The 22,847-nt window shown below is 32.7% G+C and overlaps 1 protein-coding gene across 1 annotated transcript; it reads left to right on the forward strand.

Moving 5' to 3' along the window:
• Positions 1-5,638: 5,638 nt before the first annotated feature.
• On the forward strand, positions 5,639-18,994 carry LOC133203020 (hexokinase-1-like). The gene is made up of 12 exons (XM_061338877.1): positions 5,639-5,726; positions 8,290-8,458; positions 9,086-9,225; positions 9,325-9,403; positions 10,478-10,617; positions 10,894-11,002; positions 11,087-11,166; positions 11,302-11,414; positions 11,631-11,786; positions 12,099-12,238; positions 12,967-13,100; positions 18,144-18,994. The coding sequence occupies exons 1-12, from the start codon at positions 5,664-5,666 to the stop codon at positions 18,219-18,221; spliced, it is 1,401 nt and encodes a 466-aa protein (XP_061194861.1). The 5' UTR covers positions 5,639-5,663; the 3' UTR covers positions 18,222-18,994.
• Positions 18,995-22,847: the final 3,853 nt, after the last annotated feature.

Raw genomic sequence — 22,847 nt, forward strand, 5'->3', positions numbered from 1 at the left:
TTCGAGGCTCTCGCGGCATTCTACCCACTTCATCTCTATATCGTCAATGAAACGCAACCAGCTAAGGGGCCTAAATGGTGCTTGAAGTAACAAGTTGCGTTCAAGTCTGCCCATGAAAATATTGGCATAAGATGGGGCCATTCTCGTACCCATAGCAGTGCCATTAACCTGCAGGTAATGTTCTCCATTAAACATGAAATTGTTACATTTCAGAACATGTTCAAGGAGCTTGGTAAGGGACTCAGTGGAAGGAGTTTGTATTGATCTACTGTCCCAGACTTCTCTACAGGCCTCGATACCCTCATCGTGCGGAATGTTGGTGTACAAAGATGTAACGTCCCTATGACCCTATGTTACATTATTGTGTTGCACTCCTGACATCTGATATGTATTTTATTTAACATTCTTTTAAAAATTATAACACACAATAACCAATTCTTAGTTTGTAAATCAGTTCATCATTTTGTTATTTTTAATCATTTAAAGCAAGTTTTTCATATTTTCAAGACTTCAAAACATGATTATTTGCAATGCGTAATATATATGCATTGTATTTAAAAATATATGTTAAGTGATCAAAACTATTCTCTAAATTGACTGTAAAATGTCTGTAATTTGTTTATAGACATAATGTTTTGAACATCAAATAGTATCAAAGATTTTTTTTTCAATTTATTTTTTAGTAATGATAGATGAAGATCATTGATAATTACAACAGTTTTGTTGCACTCCTGACTGCAGTAAAATTTAATATTAAAATCATAGAACACAAAAATTCATTAAGTACATGTATTGGCAACATCAAGTGGTAACAAAATTGTGCAATATTATAGTCCAATACTTCATAATTATTACAACACATGAAAGTATTTAAACTTAGCTTAATATCTTTAATTATTCCCCTTTTAAGTCAAAAAACTAGCTAAAAAATATATTTATAAGATAAAATACAGGTATATTTTATAGTATATTTTCCTGCACAAGACAAACACTGTAAGCAACTAAGGTCAACCAGAAACATTCTACTCATCAATTTTTTTCTTTATATTTATACATATTTGATCAGCAATAATCCTAACATATTTGTTGCACTCCTGACCAAGAGCATGGGGGTCTTTAAAGTAGAATTGTGAAGTGAAAATTACATCAGAACTTGTTCTGTTGTTTCAGTGAAGTTGAGGTAGAATTACTTGAATTTTATAACAGTTTTTCAGTGCGTTAATTTTTTACATTAATTCATAAAAAAAAAATAAAAGAAAAGATAAAAAAAAATACATCTAAATTGAAAAAAAGAAAAAGAGAAGGATTTTGATAATAAAACTGTCAAAAATTTAGTACTGAATTATTCAAAAAGATCATTTTTGATTAAAGAATACTTCTTAACATCAATAGAAGTCTTTTCATCACATAACTCGAATCTTTGCAAAAATGTGTTGCACTCCTGACCATAGAAATATAGATCTGAAACACAGACAAACCCTGTAATTGATAAAACTATTTTGTAAAAATATTCTAGGTGTCTTTATTTTCCAAAATAAAAATCAGAGAATCATATAATGTTAAAAGTTTTTTCATGCTGGGGGACAAAAACATCAAATGTTGCACTCCTGACAATATTGGGTATGCACAGGTACTTGATTTCATTAATGCTGCTTTTAATTTATATGACATTTTGAAGTTTTAAATTGTATGTCAGTTATTGTCAATGAAATATATGGAGATAAAGAACAGTATTCGAGCTCAAAAGTCCATTAAACATTACAAAATTGGAGCAGAGCAAACACGGACCTCTAAGACATCAGAGGTGGGATCAGGTGCCATGGAGGAGTGAGCATCCCCTGCCGACCGGTCACACCCGCCGTGTGCTTCTTGTCACGATCGGGAAATAACGGAAAAATCCGTCAACCATTCAGTGTGTAAAAATGGCCTAACAATTAGTACAAATATCATATCTGCTTGAACTTTTAGTAAGGCGTAATATTCTCAGCTATACATAATTAGCGTCTCTCAAATAGTGACCTATAGATTCTCACTGGTTGCCAGATTAGCTCATCAATACTGAAATTTACACAGCTTTTCATTTACGGGTGAAATACACATGGAACTAAAATGGTTCAGACGTCAACGAGTGACACAAGGAACCAATTACATCGTTTCTTACAGTAAAGATGTGTGGCTTATGTCATCTCATTGTTTCTTAACTACAATCTAAAGTTGCTAATGTTATGAATTTCTTATCCAATGAGAATCTAGGTCACCATATGAGAGACGCTAATTATGTATCGCCGAGATTGTCACGCCTTAATGAAAGTTCAAGCAGAAATGATATTTGTACTAGTATGAAAAAATCAATGTGTTTCACTTTGAAAACTCTTTTTTGACTTAATTGTCTTTCAGATTTTTAAAATCGATGTTTTTTGGCAACACTACATTTTTTCTGTTGCACTCCATGGTATAATATTTTTTTCAACCTCAGCCATGACCACAACTTGGTCAAACAAAAGTTGCTACAGTCTACATTTAAAGCTCAATACTTTGAATATTATCTGGAGAGTCTTTATTTCCAACATAAACCATTATTATTTATTTCACAGATCTTCAAAAAATATTGATTTTTTAAAATGTCACAAAAAGGTGTTGCACTCCTGACATTTTTATCATCATTTTTGGGCATAACTTTTTTGTGAATTGAGATATCTATGAGATATATGACAGGTATTTAGACAATATCAAAAGACATATGCTTAGACATAGAAATTTAATCCTATTGCCTTTATTTTTAGTGCAGGTTGATAAATATGTGTTTGGTAATTTTTTTTAATTCACTCTTGAATGTTTTTCAAGTTACCAATCAAGTTTTCCAGTATCCATATATACAGCCGCGCAATTTATAAGTCTACAAAAGTAAAGTCTACAAGTTTGTCGAATTTTGATAATGAGAAATAGAGAGATAACAGTGCCGCAGTTTTTAAAAATGTTTTTTTTTTTTTAAATTCTTGTTTTTCAAAATTTATTTCAAATATATATATATATATATATATATATATATATATATATATATATATATATATATATATATATATATATATATATATATATATATATATATATCTTTTTTAATTCTTGACATCATTGACAGCTGATTTTTCAATAAAAACAGTACTCGTAAATCTACTTTCCTTGCCATTGGTCATTTGCAAAATTAATTTGTTAAAAAACATTCTGATTGTACACACAAGTACTCCTAAGTTGATATTAAAAAAGATGCTTGACTTTCTGATTGACAATACTTTTGTGGTTTTTGGAGACCAGGGCCCGGTTTTTCAAAAGGTGGTTAACTCTAATCTGGTGTTAACATGGTGTTAACTTCTGCGTTAAATTTGACCACAAGGTTAAGCGCTAACATACTTTTGAAAAACACTTAACCATGTGGTCAAATTTAACGCACAAGTTAACACCAAGTTAACACCAGGTTAGAGTTAACCACCTTTTAAAAACCCGGGCCCTGGTATAAAAAAGTAAGTAAATTTGAATGCAATTTTCTTAAAGATATTTTTAAAATAAAAAAAATCTGCACGTTTATTGTTTATTTATGTTTATTTATTTATTCATTCCTTAAGCCATATGGCTTATCAGATTAGACAATTACAAAATACAAGATGTACATTCACAAAATATTACATACACTTGTTTTAACATATTATTATTTGTGCCCAATATTTCCAAACAAATACTTAAAAAAAATTAGTTTACAGATGCGAATTTCTAAGTGCTTCTACTTTCTGGAGGAATTTCCCTATATTACTTATCAGTTGATAATAATTGTAATTCTACGGGGGTCACTTTTCGTTGTTTTCTTGGTATGAAGGGACCCACGAATTCATATCCTCCACGAAATGTAAAACTTTCAGACTGCAGAATAATGCTTCTCTTTAACCACGAAATTAAATACCATCAAACCAACAATTTTCCCTCTAACCACGAAAATTTGACCCCTCGAAAAATTAGTGATTTTACAGTAAGACAAAAAATCTCTAAAAATTGATAATTAACGCCCACTTTGCCGTTCGCTAAATAACCCAATCATTGATCTTTGACCATCAAAGAGATCGAAGAAGATGGTCAGTTTTCTGCTTCCATGGTTAATTATCTTTTAGGGGGGAAACAACCTTGTGCACAGTAATTCAAAGACAATGAAAATCCACAGTTAACCATTAATTTTTTGTTTAAATGCAAATGAGTAAAATATCAATAGTAAATATCTTAAATTAAATTCTTATTCTGAAATTCAAAAGAGGCTACACCATTATAATATAACAATACTAGCATCATTACTGTTTCTGGTAGCGTTGACCGAATTATAATCAGCAAAGTATAAACAAGATTAGCATGCTAATGTTCATATTCGGCACACGAATGATGTAATACAAAGAGGTCCATACACTGTAGGCCTTCCATCTTCCACTAGGTTAGTTTGCGTTTCCACGGTACTTCACTGACAGCGCTGATTTATGCTCTAAACGTTCAGATCCATAGGTAAACTCATAAACTCACGAAGTTACCAAAATAATACATTTCTACATAAAAATGAACAACAATTTTAATGCAAATCTAAAGTGAACTCCATCCCCTCTCCAATTTCTACCTGTTCACTTTTCTTTCTGTTCAGTGTAAAGAATATTGAAAATAATGCATTGCATTTAATTGGGTTTTGCTGTTCCAGGTAGAATGAAAGACATTCTTATATCTTAACCCTTTTGTGTACACAATCAATATCACAACAATACAAGAATACAGGATGCTATGTTATACAGCATGTGTACTCATGCATCACCGCTTTGTTGAACGCTTTCTTAAACATGAGTTACCTTTCTTTATAATACAGCAAAATCAATTAATGATTTCATTTTTTAAAAAAACAATTTTATTAATTATACGTTATGAATAAACAATATTCTTGAGAAATGCAAGTATCTATAAAACTATCTATCAAAGTTTCATTACCATTGGTGCAAACAAAAAAAAATAAATTTGCAAGCCCTATATACTGTTGACCTTTGGTGATTTCACACGCGTGCATATATATATATATATGTATACTGCATAGATTTCAAAGAAATGGAGCCTATTAACAGTCGGATAAGAATACAGAACATAGGAGACGAGACAAAACGGAAGAAGGTAAGGACTTTATGATGAAGACAAGGCGAGGAAGGACTACGTATTGGAGTTTAAATTTCAAACGTACCTTGTAGTTTCAAGGCCTATATACTGTGACCTTCGGGATTACAACAGAAAATTGTTAAAAATCTAGTAATATAAACCTTTTACATGCTATGCCTGCACTTGCAGATACATATGTGGAGACCCCCGGACTCAGATGCAAAGAGTATCTACTTTACCACAGTCTTCTAATCAATGTAATTAACTTTATAACATTTTGTTAAAATCTAACAATCATAACACCATGCAAAACAAAACTTGTAAATGATATTTAAAAAAGTATTTTCCAAATGAATTGTTTGTAAGCTCTCCATTCCCGAAAAATACGGTGCTCAAACAAAAGTGACGTCACAAGTGCATTTTTAAACACGTGTGATAGATGCAAGTCAGCCATTTTTTAAAAAACAAACAAAAGTATACGTGTACTGTACAGGTTTAACATGGAGCCTATTAGCAGTCGTATAAGAATACAGAACATAGCAGACGAGACGAAGCGGACGAAGGTAAAACAAGGCGAGGAATGACTTACGTATAGGGCTAGAAAGTTGACAAACGTGAAGCTGTTCTTGATTTAAACAGGAAACATGCAAGTAATATTTATGCATGTTTTCTGTTTCTGCCTTGCTGAATTGACGTTCAGTTTTTAGCTTGACTACATTTACAGTCCTCGGACAAAAGAGCTGACAAAAAACGGTGACTGCTTCTGTTGGTTTTGATAAAATGCGAAAAAACTTACCTTAGTAATTTTGTCAATGTTCTTTAAAACGAATTAAGATTAAAGGAGGAATACATCATGTAGTTCCGGGTTTCTAGTATACACTGCCAAATTTTGAGTGCTTCTTGACAACATGGTACAAATATTGCGATATTTTGTCTTTAGCGGAAAAATTTTGTTTTGAAACAGTCCATAATAGACATTGTAAGTCAATTTTAGTATTAAAAAAATTGCAATCAATATTTCTGCAAAGTTGAAATTAGGAGGATTTTCTCTTGCTCCTATTATTAAGGTTCAAGCATTGTTATATTTCTGTAGAATAAATACACAAGTAACGAATCCTCATCTGAAAGAAGCTTTTGAAATTAACACGTCTCTTCATAAAACTGCTTTTTACTTGGTATAGTTTTGCTTCTAATATTTTTAAGGAAATATGACTGGAAGCAAAAGATGATGTTACTTTTCATAAAACATACAATAGAATTAAGTATTCTCTTCAACAAAAATTCAAAAAGACAATGCATGATGTTTACAGTCTAAAGGTCTTAAATAAACTCACTACATTTACAGATAGCTCAAAATCGCCTCTTTATTAAAACTCAATTTAAAATGGAAGAATACCTATTACTAGGGGAAAAAATTACAACCTGACAGCTAATTTCAAAATTTAGAGTGAGTGAACATTCTTTAAAATTTGAAAGTGGTAGACACAAAAATATTCCAAGAAATCATAGACTATTGTGTGTAAAATTTGTAATAAATTCTTTCTTGTGAAATGTATAGAGATAAGAACAGCTCAAAAGTCCATTAAACAATACAAATTTTGGAGCAGAGCAAACACGGACCTCTAAAACACCAGAGGGGGGATCAGGTGTCATGGAGGAGTGAGCATCCCCTGCCGACCGGTAACACCCGCCGTGTGCTCCTTGTCATGATCGGGTAATAACGGAAAAATCCGTCGACAATTCAGTGTGTAAATAATGGCCTAACAATAAGTATGAAAAACGTCAGTCAGCATTTGACTTAATGATAAATTGTATTTGCAGACAAGGTCATTGTATCGACCATAGAACTTACGAAATGACGACTTTAAACGAAACTGCTGATATTCTTGTTTTATCAACTTGTTTGTCAATAATATACCTTGTATTAGAAATTGTTCATACGTAGAGTATGCTCTTGCGTATCGAATCAACTGAGAGATATAAACCCCATATGCAGGTGATAAAGGTATATTGCTACATAAGTTAGAGAAATTGACGATTGAAAAGTTAAAGTTATCATGTTTATCATAAAGCTTCTTGTTAGGTTACCATTAACGTCTTTTTCTAGTAAAATATCCAAATGTCTGTCAGCAAAACCAACAAAACCTTTTTCTCAGAAATGTATTCTCTAAAAATAAATATACTGTATAAACAATACTTAAAAAAAAGACAAACAACTCAGCGAAATACAACAAATTTTAAATCCAAAATCTGAACTTTTGTCAGCAGTTGGACACTTCATAAAACAGTCATTAGAACTGCGAAAATGAGGTCCATGTCAGTCAAAAGTTTTTACATTGTTCTTAATGTACTATAAAGCCATTATGAAATGTACCTGTTTATCATAAATATGCAATTTTTGTTTTTGTATTTGCTTGACCCATATGGATGTTATATGCAAATAAATATATACATGTATAGATAAAGAACTATGTAAGTGTTGTAGTTATTTTTATATTCTTATACTTCTTGTATTATATCTGGCAATAAATTCCTGTACTATTTACACCCTTTGAAAAGGAGAATTAGCATTCTGACATTATAGAAAATGACAATCCAGAAGTTACTTTCCAGTGACTAGTGTATTGCCATTAACTCTAGATAAAGTTCAATTCCGACCCCGTTATTAGATATAAATCCCATACAATCACACTGAATTTGCGTTCATTTTGGAAACTATCCGGCCTTCTAAAGCTTTTCTTCACACACACATGAGTCTATTCCCCCAACCCACTCCCCATTCATCTCTAGAAACCAACTTTACTTTCTCTACGCCATAACAGCAGCCATGACATCATGTTTTTTTTAATAAATTTTTTTAAATAACTTTTACTTTCTTCCTATAAAATGCCTCTAGAAAATCTTCAAGGATTCTTGTTTTTATTGAATTGATCAGTAATTTTACCCAAATGGTGCACAACCACCCTTTGCCACTTTTTTTCTTAGTTTAATGTTTTATTAGACGCAACACAATTACTTTCGGACAACACATTTGTTCCCGTCATTTTCTAAACTGCTAGTTAATGCATAATGGTTTGAAATAAAATACACGTAATTCTTTTCCTGAACAAATCGATTGATTTACAGGTAGAAGATATTCTGAAGCCACAGAGTCTGAATGATGCAACTATTCAAAAAATAATGGAGACGTTCGAAGACCAGATTTCCCTCGCTAATACAATGGACCCAGAAAAAAGAAAACAGTCGAATTTGCTATGGGAGTGTACTTATGTACGAAATCTTTTGAAAGGGGATGGTAAAAAATACATTGTTTTAGTAAAAAGTGTGACTCAATTAACAATTATAGTGAATGCTTTGAGATTGAAACAAGAACTAATCATGCCTATTTAACATAATAAACTGTATTACTGTATATCGGTCTCGATTTTTATTCTGTAGAGAACGCTGATTTCGTAGGTCTAAATCTTTATTCTGTAGAGCACAGGGATTACATCGGTCTAGATCTCTGTATTATTCAGTTGAGAACTGTGATTACATTGGTATAGATCTTTATTCTGTAAAGAACGGTTATTACATCGATCTTGATCCTTATTGTATAGAGAATGGTGATTACATTGGTATAGATCATTATTCTGTAAAGAACGGTTATTACATCGATCTTGATCCTTATTGTATAGAGAATGGTGATTACATTGGTATAGATCATTATTCTGTAAAGAACGGTTATTACATCGATCTTGATCCTTATTGCATAGAGAACGGTAATTACACTGGTATAGATCTTTCTTCTGTAAAGAACGGTTATTACATAGATCTTGACCCTTATTCTATAGAGAACGGTGCTTACATCGGTCTAGTCTCTGTATTATTCTGTAGAGAACAGTTATTACATCGATCTACATTTTTATTTTTTATTCTGTAGAGAACGGTGATTACATCGGTCTAGATCTTGGTGGAACAAACTTCCGTGTTGTTAGAGTCGTGATGAAAGACGGGGTGGCTACCACGACCACGAAGTATTATAACTTAGACGACAAACTTCTGTCGGGCCCTTGTAAATATGTATGTATAAAGTTTAACAGATCTTTGCATTGAAATGAAAATTAGTGCTAGTTGACTCTATTTAAGATCCAAGTTTTCAGTGTTTATTTTTTCTATTAGATTTTTGACCATATTGCTGAGAGTTTGGAACAATTTTTACAAGAAGAAAATATCACAACAACTGGTCCACTGCCTACTGGTAAGTAGAAAATATCACAACAACTGGTCCACTGCCTACTGGTCCGTAGAAAATATCACGACAGCTGATCCACTGCCTACTGGTCCGTAGAAAATATCACGACAGCTGATCCACTGCCTACTGGTAAGTAGAAAATATCACGACAGCTGATCCACTGCCTACTGGTAAGTAGAAAATATCACAACAACTGGTCCACTGCCTACTGGTAAGTAGAAAATATCACAACAACTGGTCCACTGCCTACTGGTAAGTAGAAAATATCACAACGACTGATCCACTGCCTACTGGTAAGTAGAAAATATCACGACAGCTGGTCCACTGCCTACTGGTAAGTAGAAAATATACAACAGCTGGTCCACTGCCTACTGGTAAGTAGAAAATATCACGACAACTGGTCCACTGCCTACTGGTAAGAAGAAAATATCACGACAGCTGGTCCACTGCCTACTGGTAAGTAGAAAATATACAACAACTGGCCATGGTCCACTGCCTACTGGTAAGTAGAAAATATCACAACTGGTCCACTGTCTACTGGTAAGTAAACTAAGTATTAATTCACATTCATTAAATACATACTATTTTCATGGACATAAGCAAGAAACTTGGAACGTAATTAAGGACTTCAATTCTACCAAATAATTTGCTGTATTTCTGGAAACAAAAAAGTTTTTAAATTAGCCCAAGGCCTAATGCAGAATTCATTTTTATCTAGCGTTTAAGATTATTAATTTATATATATATATATATATATATATATATATATATATATTTAGCGTTTGATGAAATATTGATAGATACATGTACTAACGTTGTAAAATTTGTCCCAGGTCAGGTGAATGCCTTTGATATAATTTGTTACGACTTAGCCGGAAGAATTCAATATTTTATTTATCATTTACTATATATTAGAAGTAAATATATACCTATTGCCATCACATGCATGGAACACTAAATTATTATTTTAAGAGTTTACCTGATATATGTACATCTCAAATTTTGTCAAAATGTTTTGATTTTCAAAGGATGTTCATATCAGAATATTTTGCAAGCATCTGCGAATAATTTTTTTTAAAGGTTTCACCTTTTCCTTCCCCTCTGATCAGAAGTCTTTAAAACACAGCATCCTTCTAACATGGACCAAATCTTTCAAATGTCTGGACGGACCAGGGATGGATGCTTGTGTTTTGTTGGAAGAAGCTCTTGCTAGGAGAAAGGTAAAAGGTTAAGAATTTGATGAAATGTCCTTTAATTCTCCGAGATTCTTGTTGCATGGGAACACAAAATACAATGAGAGAAATATTCAATATACTTTGCCAGTATAACAACCTTTGTTGGTATGGATTGTAAAGCAGTGTTTGTGAAAGTTGAAAGAAGGTTTGTTACAAGTAGACTTTTCTCAAAAATCTAAATATTTCAGAAAAAAGTTGATAATAGGATCTAGTGGCATTCTTATCACTTTAATATTCATGACAGATGTATTAATTTTACAGGATAGTATGCCGGTTGAGCTGGATGTGATGGCAAGAATCAGTGATACTACTGGGGCGTTAATGGCAGGAAACTACGTGGACAAAAATTGTCGAATTGGAGTGATTCTTGGTATGTTAACTTTCACCCGAAAAGTGCTTGTACCTGTATAAACAGTTTGTTCATGGATTAGATTTTATTTTGTTTGATTTTTAGGGACTGGTTCAAATGCTTGTTTTGTTGAACATCTGGAAAACTTTAACAAATTCATATCCACTGATCCAAATACAAACCAGGTACATTTGGATTGGAAGTATTTCTTTCAATATGATATATCTTTAGTAACAACATTAATTTTCATATCTGAAATTATTTTTGGTACATGTAAACACAAACGTGAAGGGGGTTCGGTATTTTTCGTATCCATGTAGATTTTGGTTAATACGGAATGGGGAGCATTTGGTGACAATGGCTGCTTAGATTTTTGTAGAAATGAATTTGATAAAGAAGTGGACTTGCATTCAAATCATCCAAATTCATTTACGTAAGTATTGTCATTATTCAGGATATTGCTTGTTTCTCTTCGGAATCTTTGTTTCAGTGTTTTTTAACTTTTAAAATATTTAGAAAACGTTTATTTATGTTTATGTTATAGCTTTTAGCTATAATTTATTTATACATGTTTGCATGCTTTCCATCTGATCTCACTAAGCTGTTGGGTATTGATAATTTTTTTTAAATATTTTTTTTTAAAATTCAGATTTGAGAAATCATTTGGAGGGTTATACCTTGGAGAGCAGGTGCGATTGACTCTCGTCAAGCTTATAGAGGGAGGGTGTCTATTTAATGGAAAGTCCTCCCCGGAGCTGATGAAAAGATGGGGGTTTACTACCTCAAACGTTACATCCATTGAAGCGTATTTATTTGTCATGATTTATCAAATTAAACGTGACGTATTATTGACAGAATATAACATACTAAATATTTTAAATATTTGGTATTTAATATTTAGCATAAAATTAGTCAATATTTCTCATGAAGTTTTAAAATATAGATTTCCTAGCACCTATATTCAGAATGATTTAAAAGAAAAACCCAGTTGAGATATTTTAGACATACATGTATAATGCAAAGGAGAAACATTACCAAAGAATGTTAATCTAAGCAGAGTGGAAATGAAAACTCAAATAATCATAAGGGCATAGAGTAAGAATAATTGATTTAACAGAGATAATGAGACTTCGGAGAGAACACTGTCAGTCCTTCAGGCCTTTGGTTTGGCAGACATTGCAACAGAGGAGGATGTGTCACTTGTGAGAGAAGTTTGTGCCATAGTGTCGGAGAGGGGGGCCAAAATAGTGGCAGCTGGTAAGAAAGTGCTCATTAATTAAAGGTTATTGTATTTACAAAATATTTCTTGATACATGTAATTCTTGATATTCACATTCAATGAATATTTTCTCCTTTATTTCTTATGAAAACAACTTCTATTTATCAACCCATTAAAGCTAAACTAGTTAGAACAAGGCCATATGTATGAAAGATTTTTTTAAGAAGTGAGCTCTTCCATCAATTAAGCATATCATGACGTGCATATAATAATCAATATAACAATATATCAGTGAACGTACTTACGAGGTTAATCCCAACAATTCCGTAGACAAGCTGCGTTTGTCGGTAAACTGAAGTCACATAAAAAATATAATTATAAAACATATAAATCAAAGAACATATATGTTGCAATAAGAATACTGCAATATTTGAAATAATAAACTAAATAAATCATTGAAATTTAGAGTATCATTTAAGAAAAGCACAAGGAAGAAAATATAAAACTTTAATTAAATTGAACAGAATATTTTTAAACATTTGTTTTCAGTCTATGGGATTTAGAAATTCCTCGTTAAACATTTTTATACGATTATTATACAGACGTAAGTATAAACAAGAAAGTCTTTCTTTCTTTGTTGATGCTTGCAAATATTGTAGAAAAAAATACAGTATAAAACCCGCTTTACATAAGCATAACCGTTAATTTTTACATTAACAAAGAAAGCATTTTATTATTTAAGTTAATCCGAGTATTTCGTTTTCAGCATTAGCTGTTCTTTTGAACCACATACACTTGCCTGAAGTAACGATTGCTTTTGATGGATCTTTGTATGAGAAGCACCCAAAGTATAGGGTCCACATAGCAGATCTTTTAGCTAAACAAGTCCCAACTACAAAGGTATACATTTAATGAATTTTTTAAGTTTCGTTTGAGTTATTGGTGTTTAAATCGAATAGACTTACACGTAGGCATACTCAGTATTTCATGCCGCGCGCTAGCGCTTCATGAAAAAAATGTCCGCGTGCAAGTCCATTGCCATAGCTAGGCAAAAACTGAAGTGCATGCCCAAAACGACAGGGGGTTGGGAGAGCACCCAGAGGCCTCCAGTATCCCCAGGGTCTGGCTCTGGTCAGGGCCCAGTGGGAAAAGCTCCTTGATTAATATTCTGACGATTGAAACTCTTATAAAATAATTTAATTTTGTTTGTATTCTAGCCTCTGATTGGTTAATATCCAAAAAGGAACACAAATTATTTCTGTATAACCTCGTTTGGTATGGGGACCCCCCCCCCGACAACCAGCTGAATCATCTGTATCCATACAGTCCTCTCATTTCCAGTCCTCAGGATTCATAGAAAATTCCAGATATAATAAATGTACCTTTAACTTCAAACAATAATTCAATCTTACCACATGCAAACAAACAACAAGGCTGCTAGGCCTATGTATCAGTTTTTACCTCCCCTCGCTTCCCATCACCTCCGTTACTACGGTTGTATTATTGAGCGGCAAATTTGAACTAATAAAAAGCAACGAAATTTTACACCCATAGTTATTTAATGATTTTAAAATTAAATTATAAGGAATGACTCTAATTCTTGGCCAAATTATTCGAGTATAACCTGGTTTGGGTCAGTTTACGCTGTTTTATAATCCGCTTCGCGGATTATAAAGCGTAAACTGACCCAAAAGAGGTTATACTCGAAAAATTTGGCCAAGAATTAGAGTCATTCCTAAAATATTCCAGTTAATGTTCTATCAAGCCTCTTTCTTTACTCCTCACTAAAATATTAACAGCAGTAAAGGAGAAACTTCAGGTGCACGTGGTCAATATATGCGAGAAGTGGTGATACATAAAAATGCCAAGGAATTTTTAGAAAATTTGAAATCACAAAATTTTAACAAAATCAATAATATCAAAACGTCGACTTTTCAACGCTTTACACAACCATCCTCACGATAAATTAAAGTCCAGGCTTTTTGACATCAAGGACAGCTGCTTTTTCAATAAAAATGGAACTTGTAAATTTAATTAACTTGTCATTGGATATTTGCAAAATTATTTTGTCAAAAACATTCTGATTGTACACAAAAGTACTCCGAAGTTGATATTAAAAGATGCTTGAGTTTCTTATTGTTAATACCCGTTGGGTGCTACTTATTAGCAGACCTTTTTTGTATTCATATGAAGCAGAATTTATTCTAAAAAACTTCTACTTGAAAAGAAGAAGTCTTTTGTGGCCTTCAATTCAGCATTTAGATATATCGACAACGTTTTATCAATTAACAATACAATGTATTTATTTTCATTCCTACGTTGATTCGATATATCACATTGAACTCGAAATAAAATACACCATCTGTTTCATATTTGGATATTTTATCGAAAAAACGTTAATGGTAACCTTACAACAAAACGTTATGATAAACTTGATGACTTTAACTTTTCTATTGTCAGCTTCCCTAATTTATGTAGCAATATACCATTATCAGCCTCATATGGAGTTTATGTCTCCCAGTTGATTCGATACGCAAGAAAATGCTCTACATACGAACAACGAGGCAAGCTATTGACAAATAAGTTAATGATAAATGAATATCAACAGTCCCCTTTAAAGTTGACATTTCGCATATTCTCTAGTTCGATACGATGATCTTGTCAGCAAATACAATCTATCATTAAGTTGGATGTTTATTGACGTTTTTCATACAAATTGTTAGACCATTATTTTCGCACTGAATTGTTTACGTATATTTCCGTTTGCCTGATCATGACAAGGAGCACACGGCGGGTGTGACCGGTCGACAGGAGATGCTTACTCCTCCATGGCACCTGATCCCACCTCTTGATGTTTTTAGAGGTCCGTGTTTGCTCTACTCCCAATTTGTATTGATTCAACGGACTTTTAAGCTTAATAACCGTTCGTTATCTTCATAGTTCATACAATATTGAATTTAAAAACTGTTCACAAAATTGTAAACAAACAACATTGGGGGGGGGGGGGGGCTATTTCTTGTAGTGGCCCCACTTTTTCATTTTCATTATTTTTTTTTTTTTTTTTTTTTTTTGAATTAAAAGATATTTTCATTCGATCGGCACTAGAGTCATAAAAAGCTTGATACAAAAAAACATTTTATTGCTTTTTTTAGATTCTGATACCCCAAATATGATATTTTTAGTGCAAAAAAGGTCACGCAATAACATACGCGCATTAATTTGCAGGATTTTTTCAATAATAAATATTATTCAAATTATTTTACATAAAAACATTATAGTTTTTGCCATGATTACATTTGGTAAAATACAAGGGGTGATCAAAGAGTTCGCGAACTATCTCTATATTTACAAAACCACAATTCAGATCAGAATGAAATTTGGCACACATATAGTCATATACATGTTCTATAAATAGCAGATGTTATGTAATGATTTGCTCCATGTTTGTGACGTCACAATGTGAAAATGACGTCAGTATGTAGGTGACTTGTGACAAAAAATGGTTGACTCAGTCGTACTTGAGTAACGAACGGCTTTAAAGTTTAACGTACATCTTGGAAATTCCTTTGCAGTAGCGTATAATAAATTGTACAAGGTTTATGAAGACAAAAGACTTGCTAGAAGTTCAATCATTAATTGGATTGATTGTTTTAGTGAAGGAAGGGAGATGGTTAAAAATGATATTTGTTTTGTTGCCCTGTGAAAGCAAGCTGGAGAAGAAGTGTGTCCTTAGTTGAGCAATTTGTTATGAAAGATCGCCAAGTTACAGTTAGAAAAATAGTTGATTATCTTAATAATAATATAATTATTAAATCCCTAAAATATAGTTTACTTTAGACTTTAAACATATCAGATATGATAAAAAGAAGGCGCCCATATTTTATCCACATTAGATAAACGACGCTCCCAAGACAGAGGACTCGGGTTGTGATGGTCACCATGCTCATTCTGAGAAAGGATATCCTTATCAATCAATTCTATTGCCGAGATTTGGCCATTTCTGACAAATGGATTGTTCTTGTTATAAAAAATAACTTGCATGGTAAAATATATGAGACTCGGAAAAATCTTCTTAGCTTCTGTGAACAGAACGCTACGGAGCATGTCACGTGACCGCCTGGATCACGTGAATCACACATGGGCAGAACGGTGGCAGATGTGTATTAAAATCGGAGAGGACTACTTTAAAAACATTGAACACTAAAACCTAATCTTTTCGATCACTCTATGATAGTTACAATTTAAGTGCAAAAAGATCAAGTTAATTGTACCGTTGCTTAGTAAGATGCACACGCACTGCCCCCCCCCCCCTTGCCACTTTCTTTACGATTTATTGCTATATGAGTAGTTATCTAAAATATACTTCTAAAACATCCTTGGTGTAACTCATATCAGGAGTTTCATATCTTAACGTTAAAATAATGGAGCCCATCGTAGTTTAGAAGCCTCTATAAACTACATTGTCAATATTAGGGCCAGTATAAATAGTTTCGACATTGTTGAGAAATTTAAAAGGTCACGAAAATTAAAAAATATATATATATGGGCCTTGAGTGCTTTTCACTCACATAGTGGACACATTTTTACATGTAAATGTATAAGTTAGGAAAATAGACATCTCGTGGCATAAATGTATGTTTTGAAAAAGGCGTCTCGACCCATTCAACCTAAAAATATAAGTAGGCCTAAGTAAAAATTAATGTTTGAAAAATCTTCTGCATGAATGTCGTAACAACTTTCGTGGCTCAGTTAATAATATTTGAGGAATATAAATCACAGGATAGTATATTTACATATTATTTTGAAAATAGATAACATACAAAAAATCTTTTCAAGTGCGGGTGCAAATAGTTCCAGATTACATATAACATAGTAACATATTAAATAAAAATTTTAAACTTAAATACGTTCATTTGCTGTTATTTTCAATTTTGTTTTTTTAGTCATTTATTTATTTACATGTATTTATTTATTTTTTAAATGAAATGGTGTGCATGCTTGAGCATACAAGCACACATGGAAGCTACTCCACTCTGCACTGAAGTCCGTGTGATTTACACACAATAATTAACGCAACACTTAAATAAAACAGCCCTTATGTTAACATTTTACATGTTTAAAAGCAACAAATATACACTGAATGTTTGAATTTTTCGCTGCCCTGTATCTTCCATTTTCATGAACATCTCTCTAGCCTCATAGTGACGTCACATTAGCGCGAGTTTCTCCGTGTGTATTTCTACCTGTGAGTGTTCAGGAAAATATCATTAAATTAATTTCATTGTTGGTTTAATAAAACACGTAAAAAAAAAAAAAAAAAAAAAAAAAACCCACAGGAAATGTAAATAATAGAGCATGTATGTTAGTCAAAAAGACAACATGTGCTTTATCTACATTATTCCTTTTTCTTTAATGGTATATAGTTCAATTACTCTGACAACGCTTGCGCATGATCTTCATGACAAAGAGAAAATTAATGTTGATATGTCCGAGACAATTCTTTATTAATGTAATTTACGTGAACATGAAAAAAAGTGCAATAATTGCACTAGGGTAAATTTTAAAAAACCCACTGAAATATGAATATATACTAACAACTTCATGCTATTCTTTATGCTGGTCCTGAAAACTGGAAATTGAGAGATATTATTTCACTGAGATATTAATCTCTTCATTTTTTTCATTACATATTAGACTTTGTGAAAAAAGCACAAATCAGATATATTCACAAATATTTTAGAGAGGTGGAAAAGAAGACCAATGTAAAGACAATACAAAGTTATTAGAACAATGAATCGTCTTAATAACTAATGAAAAAAGTCTTTTTCTTTTTTTAATCCTAGCTGAATTTTTAGAAGAAAAAAAATGAAATTTACTTACCAAAAATATTTCAAAAAGATAAGAAGGTACAATACCGTAATAATATTTTTTTTTCTCCTCCAGACAAAGTTGATTTTGGTAAAAGACGGAAGTGGACAGGGAGCAGCATTTGTGGCCGCTGTAGAATACAAACAGCCTTAAACTAACCAAGGAAATACATATTAATCACCGGAAAGATACATCTTTACTACTGAAATATGTAACACTTTAAAAAGAATATGTAAAAAAAAATATTTTTCATTGTAGAGAGTCACTAAGCACATCATGTCCTAATTTTCAGTATGGATTGTTCTTTTTTCCCAAAACGCTCGTTTTTTTTCATTTATGTATTTCGGGGGTATTTTCTCACTCAAAACAAATGAAGAGTGGAGTGACTGTGTCATGTTGTCTCCATATAATGAACACACTATTTCTATTCGTTTATCATATGTCTGGGGGAAAAGTCAAATTTTATATGGTCAAGTAAAAAACTGAAAGCAAATGATGCCTGAACGCATCTAATGATTATCTGTGCAGACATTAGCAAACTGAGTCAAATGTTAAATCTCAGCTAATAGAGAACGACGCCTATAACATTTCCAAAACAGAAAACAAGAGTAGAAATTGGTAATATCAGAATGAGAAACTAAAAATATAGTAGTAGCATTTTGAATAAATATCAGAGATTATTATATTTTCAGTAACCATGACAACATGTTCATTGACCCCAAAAAACAATAAAAAGAACAATGTATTGGTGTAGTCTGATTTGTACATAAAAATTAATTGATATCAGACTAAATCTGTAGGAGTGGCATTTTGAGAATTTCCACTGTATTTTATTTTACTACCAATGGTACATGTAACATTGCTCGCCGAATCAATCTATTTGTGAAGAAAGTTTTATTCAAATTAAACCAAAACTGTAGAATGAATATCATTTTGAAAAATTGTTAACAGGAAGACGGACATCATATCAAATCCGTAATCTCTTCTGATTTCTTAGCAATAAAAAGTATTTTTACTGATCGATCAAAACAAAAAAAAAACAAACAAAACAAAACAAAACAAACAAACAAAACGAAACAACAACAAATAACTGACGGACAGATTAAGGAGATAAAGTTTTTAAGGCGGGTTAATCATCAATTATTTCTTATTTCACGTTTGAGTATGCTTAGTTTGTGGATTTTAAGATAAGACCTCTATATCGGTCTCATTGAATGATCGGATTGACCTCTATACCGGTCTCATTGAATGATCGGATTGGACGGTGAAAAAAATCACCTTCTGATGGGACTATAGTTTCTGGCAAAACAGAACAAGGCCGACAACGACATGATGCTGCAATTGTCACTGGGAATGGAACTGTCTGGAAAAGTCGAGAGGTTCCGCCCGAGGGACACCGAAGAAATGTCCTAAGGTATTGTACCTTGTCCTGTTGGCAGCATTGGCAGAAATGTATAACTTCTCTTGACGATGTTTGAGACGGTCTAGAATGAGAGAAACAGCCGCCCATGCAAGCTCTGACAAGAAGCCTCTTTGGTTGGCAGCTTCCATAGCGTACTGTGTAGATGGCATGACGCCGGAAACACTGCGACTTTATGAAACTAATTGCCAAGGCAATGAACACTGTTCCTTGGAAAAGAATCCGCATGATCAACCTGCAAATAAAGAAGTATATACAAGTACATAATCATGACATTTTCAAATGTTTTCAAATTACTGAAACCAATTTTAAAAAAATCTCTGCAAAATACAAGGAATATTATTAGTGTGGAAATAATTTTGCAAAATCAACTCAAAGATAATGTGATATTTAGAAAAAAAAAATTAAAAGTGGAAGTATAAAATTCGCTTAGTCTTCTTGTTATGGATCTACGAATACAACAAAGCTCATCTACTCCTGACTGTGCTGATTCAGTATGTGGTTATCGAAATTCTTCTTTATGCTCATTAAGTGTGTGGTTATCAAAATTCTTGTATACACTTAAAGGTGTGCGGTTTTCAAAATTATTGTCTGTGATGATTCAGTGAGTGTGGTTATCAAAATTTTTGTCTTTGCCTGTTTATCAGAATTCTTGTCTGATGATTCAGTGTGGATTTTCAAAATTATTGTGCCACAGGGTCAGGGTCTTGTTTTATTCAGTGAAAACAAAACTGGTTCGGTCTTCAATTATTTAATTATGGATACAGAAAAAAAACCTAGAAAATAGAAAAACACACTCACAACACTCATACAAAACAATAGACAAAGACAAACACGAAACATAAAGACATTTAAACGTTAACGAAAAGTAAGGGTAATTAAGATATTAATACGACTGCCAGAAGTTCGTTACATATATTTAACAAGTAAATGAATTACAAGATTAATGAACATCTTACCAGGCATCCAGTATTAAAATCAGGAATAGATAATACACATCGATTGAATCGATCTAAGGCATAACAAATAGTTACGTTATCTGTCACCGTAAAGGCACAAAAGCTTGGGGTGGGGAATTTGGCGGGTTTCCTACTTTATATAGTGCACGAGTCAGTAAAAACATGCATATAAATTAGTATAGTGAAATCCATTGGTCCATGGTAGGTCACTGGTCAGTCATACGTATAGGAATGCTAAAAATAGAAATTCACCTGTACAAAACAAAACACTCGCACATGGCTCTCGCATACCTGCAAAACCGGTTGTATTCGATTGGCTATGCGCGCCAATCGGAATACGATATTAAATATTTCGCAAAGCATATACTAGTATTTAATAATAATAATAATTTAATTACAACTGTGACAATTGTCTGTGATGATTCAGTGAGTGTGGTTATCAAAATTTTTGTCTTTGCCTGTTTATCAGAATTCTTGCCTGATGATTCAGTGTGGATTTTCAAAATTCTTGTCTGTGTTGATTCAGTGTGTGCATATCAAAATTCTTTTCTGTGTTGATTCAGTGTGTGGATATCAAAATTCTTGTCTGTGCAGATTCAGTGGGTGGATATCATTTTTTTTGTCTGTGCCTATTCAATCTGTGTGGTTATCAAATTCTTGTATGTGCTAATTCAATGTGTGGTTAAAGCTGACATGAATTCTTAAAAACGCAAAATTTGCATCAATGTACGAATTGTTTCATACCAACTATTCCGCCATATTTCTTTCAGATACCTTGTCTTATTGTAACGATATATACCCCAGTGCCCTCGTTACACTTGAGTGAATTTTTGGTTTGGCTATCGACGCGTGCACATCTCCGATAGTAAAGCATTTGGGGAACACATGAATTGATGAAAACATTTTAAAACCAGAACGGATAAAAACAGTCATAACGATAATCATGAATAATTATCGTTTTGAATAACATAAATGCAAGTTTGGAAGAAGAAACATAGTTGCGCGTGTTTTTTAAAAGCATACCAATATACTGATATATGCACAATAAACTTGAAATAATACACAGTAAAACTCGTACAAACAATTTGCAATAATCTATCGTAAGAATGGAACAAACCATCACTCCACCAGTGTATTTCCTATGCATGTCCATATGCATTCAAATACAATTGATGCATATCGAGAGAACACGTCGAACACTGTAAACTTATTCATACCTGGAAATAGACCACTGTACCCGTTCGAAGATGTGCACGTGCCGAATAATTTACACCTTATATTCCATTTATTGAAATATGCATCACAAAAAGTAATAAACTCCATAAATACTCAACAGTAAGCACGTTGTCACTTCATCGTACAGCCTAGCACTCGAATACGCTTAGTCCGTGCTGATCAGATTTTGGTCGGGGAAAATATCAAAAGTAAAAAAGGGAATTAGTATTTGCGCGACTGGGTAAAAAATAAGAAATCACTAAAAAAAAAAAGTCTGATTGCTGATTATCTAAAAACTAAATTGAGTAATTTGGTGTAAAAAAAATGATTTAGAACACGACATGAGAGCATTTAACCAGAACACAAATTAACAAATACACATACGTGGAGCCGGGGGGGGGGGGGGATACTCCCTTTTCTCAGAGTGTCTTTCAGGCACGTTGCATCTAAGAAATAATTGACACTTTACCTGAAAAATCTTTGACAAGTAAAAAAAAAATAAATAAATAAATAAATAATAGTAATAATAAAAATTATAATGATAATAATAAAAAAATAAATAAAAAAATAAAATATAAGAAAAAATCTCCAAAATCCTATTTTGTGGCGGGGAGCGGTGGGCAACTTTTTCGAGGATTTGACTATAGTGCAACAAAATGTGGAGGAGATCAGCCTCTGAGTGTGTATCTCATACTAAACAGTAAAACATTATGCTCGGAAAAAGGGGGGCATCCCCCACCCACGTGTTCGACAGGGATTTTTTTTATTTTAAGACTGGCTGCCCCCCCCCCCCAACTCTAATCCAACATTATTGTACATTGTACTCAAATATTTTTCTGCCGAAAATGATAGTATGAATGGAATCTGTCCTTCCTCTGACTACGGAGTTTTTTTTTAAATGCTTGTTTTCCTTCTTCACTTCCCCTAATTTTTAATTGCCTAAAGTTTTTCTTTTGCTTATCAATCATTTTACTGCCCCCGCTCCCCCTCGCATACACACATTTTGAGAAACGGTGCTACGTGCCTGTTTTATATGCATGTATAGAAAGTCTTTCCATATTGGAGAGTTTCCGCAGGTAGTCTAAAATTTGGTACCTATTCAATTTCTTGTATTTTGAGAAAATCTTAAAAGATAGTTTAAGGATTACTTAAAACCTAAACTGCAAGATTATAGATAAATATTGT

Source organism: Saccostrea echinata, unplaced genomic scaffold, assembly GCF_033153115.1.
Source record: "Saccostrea echinata isolate AGI-Se365-2 ecotype Australia unplaced genomic scaffold, CSIRO_AGI_Sech_v1 ptg000047l, whole genome shotgun sequence".
Classification (NCBI taxonomy): domain Eukaryota; kingdom Metazoa; phylum Mollusca; class Bivalvia; order Ostreida; family Ostreidae; genus Saccostrea; species Saccostrea echinata.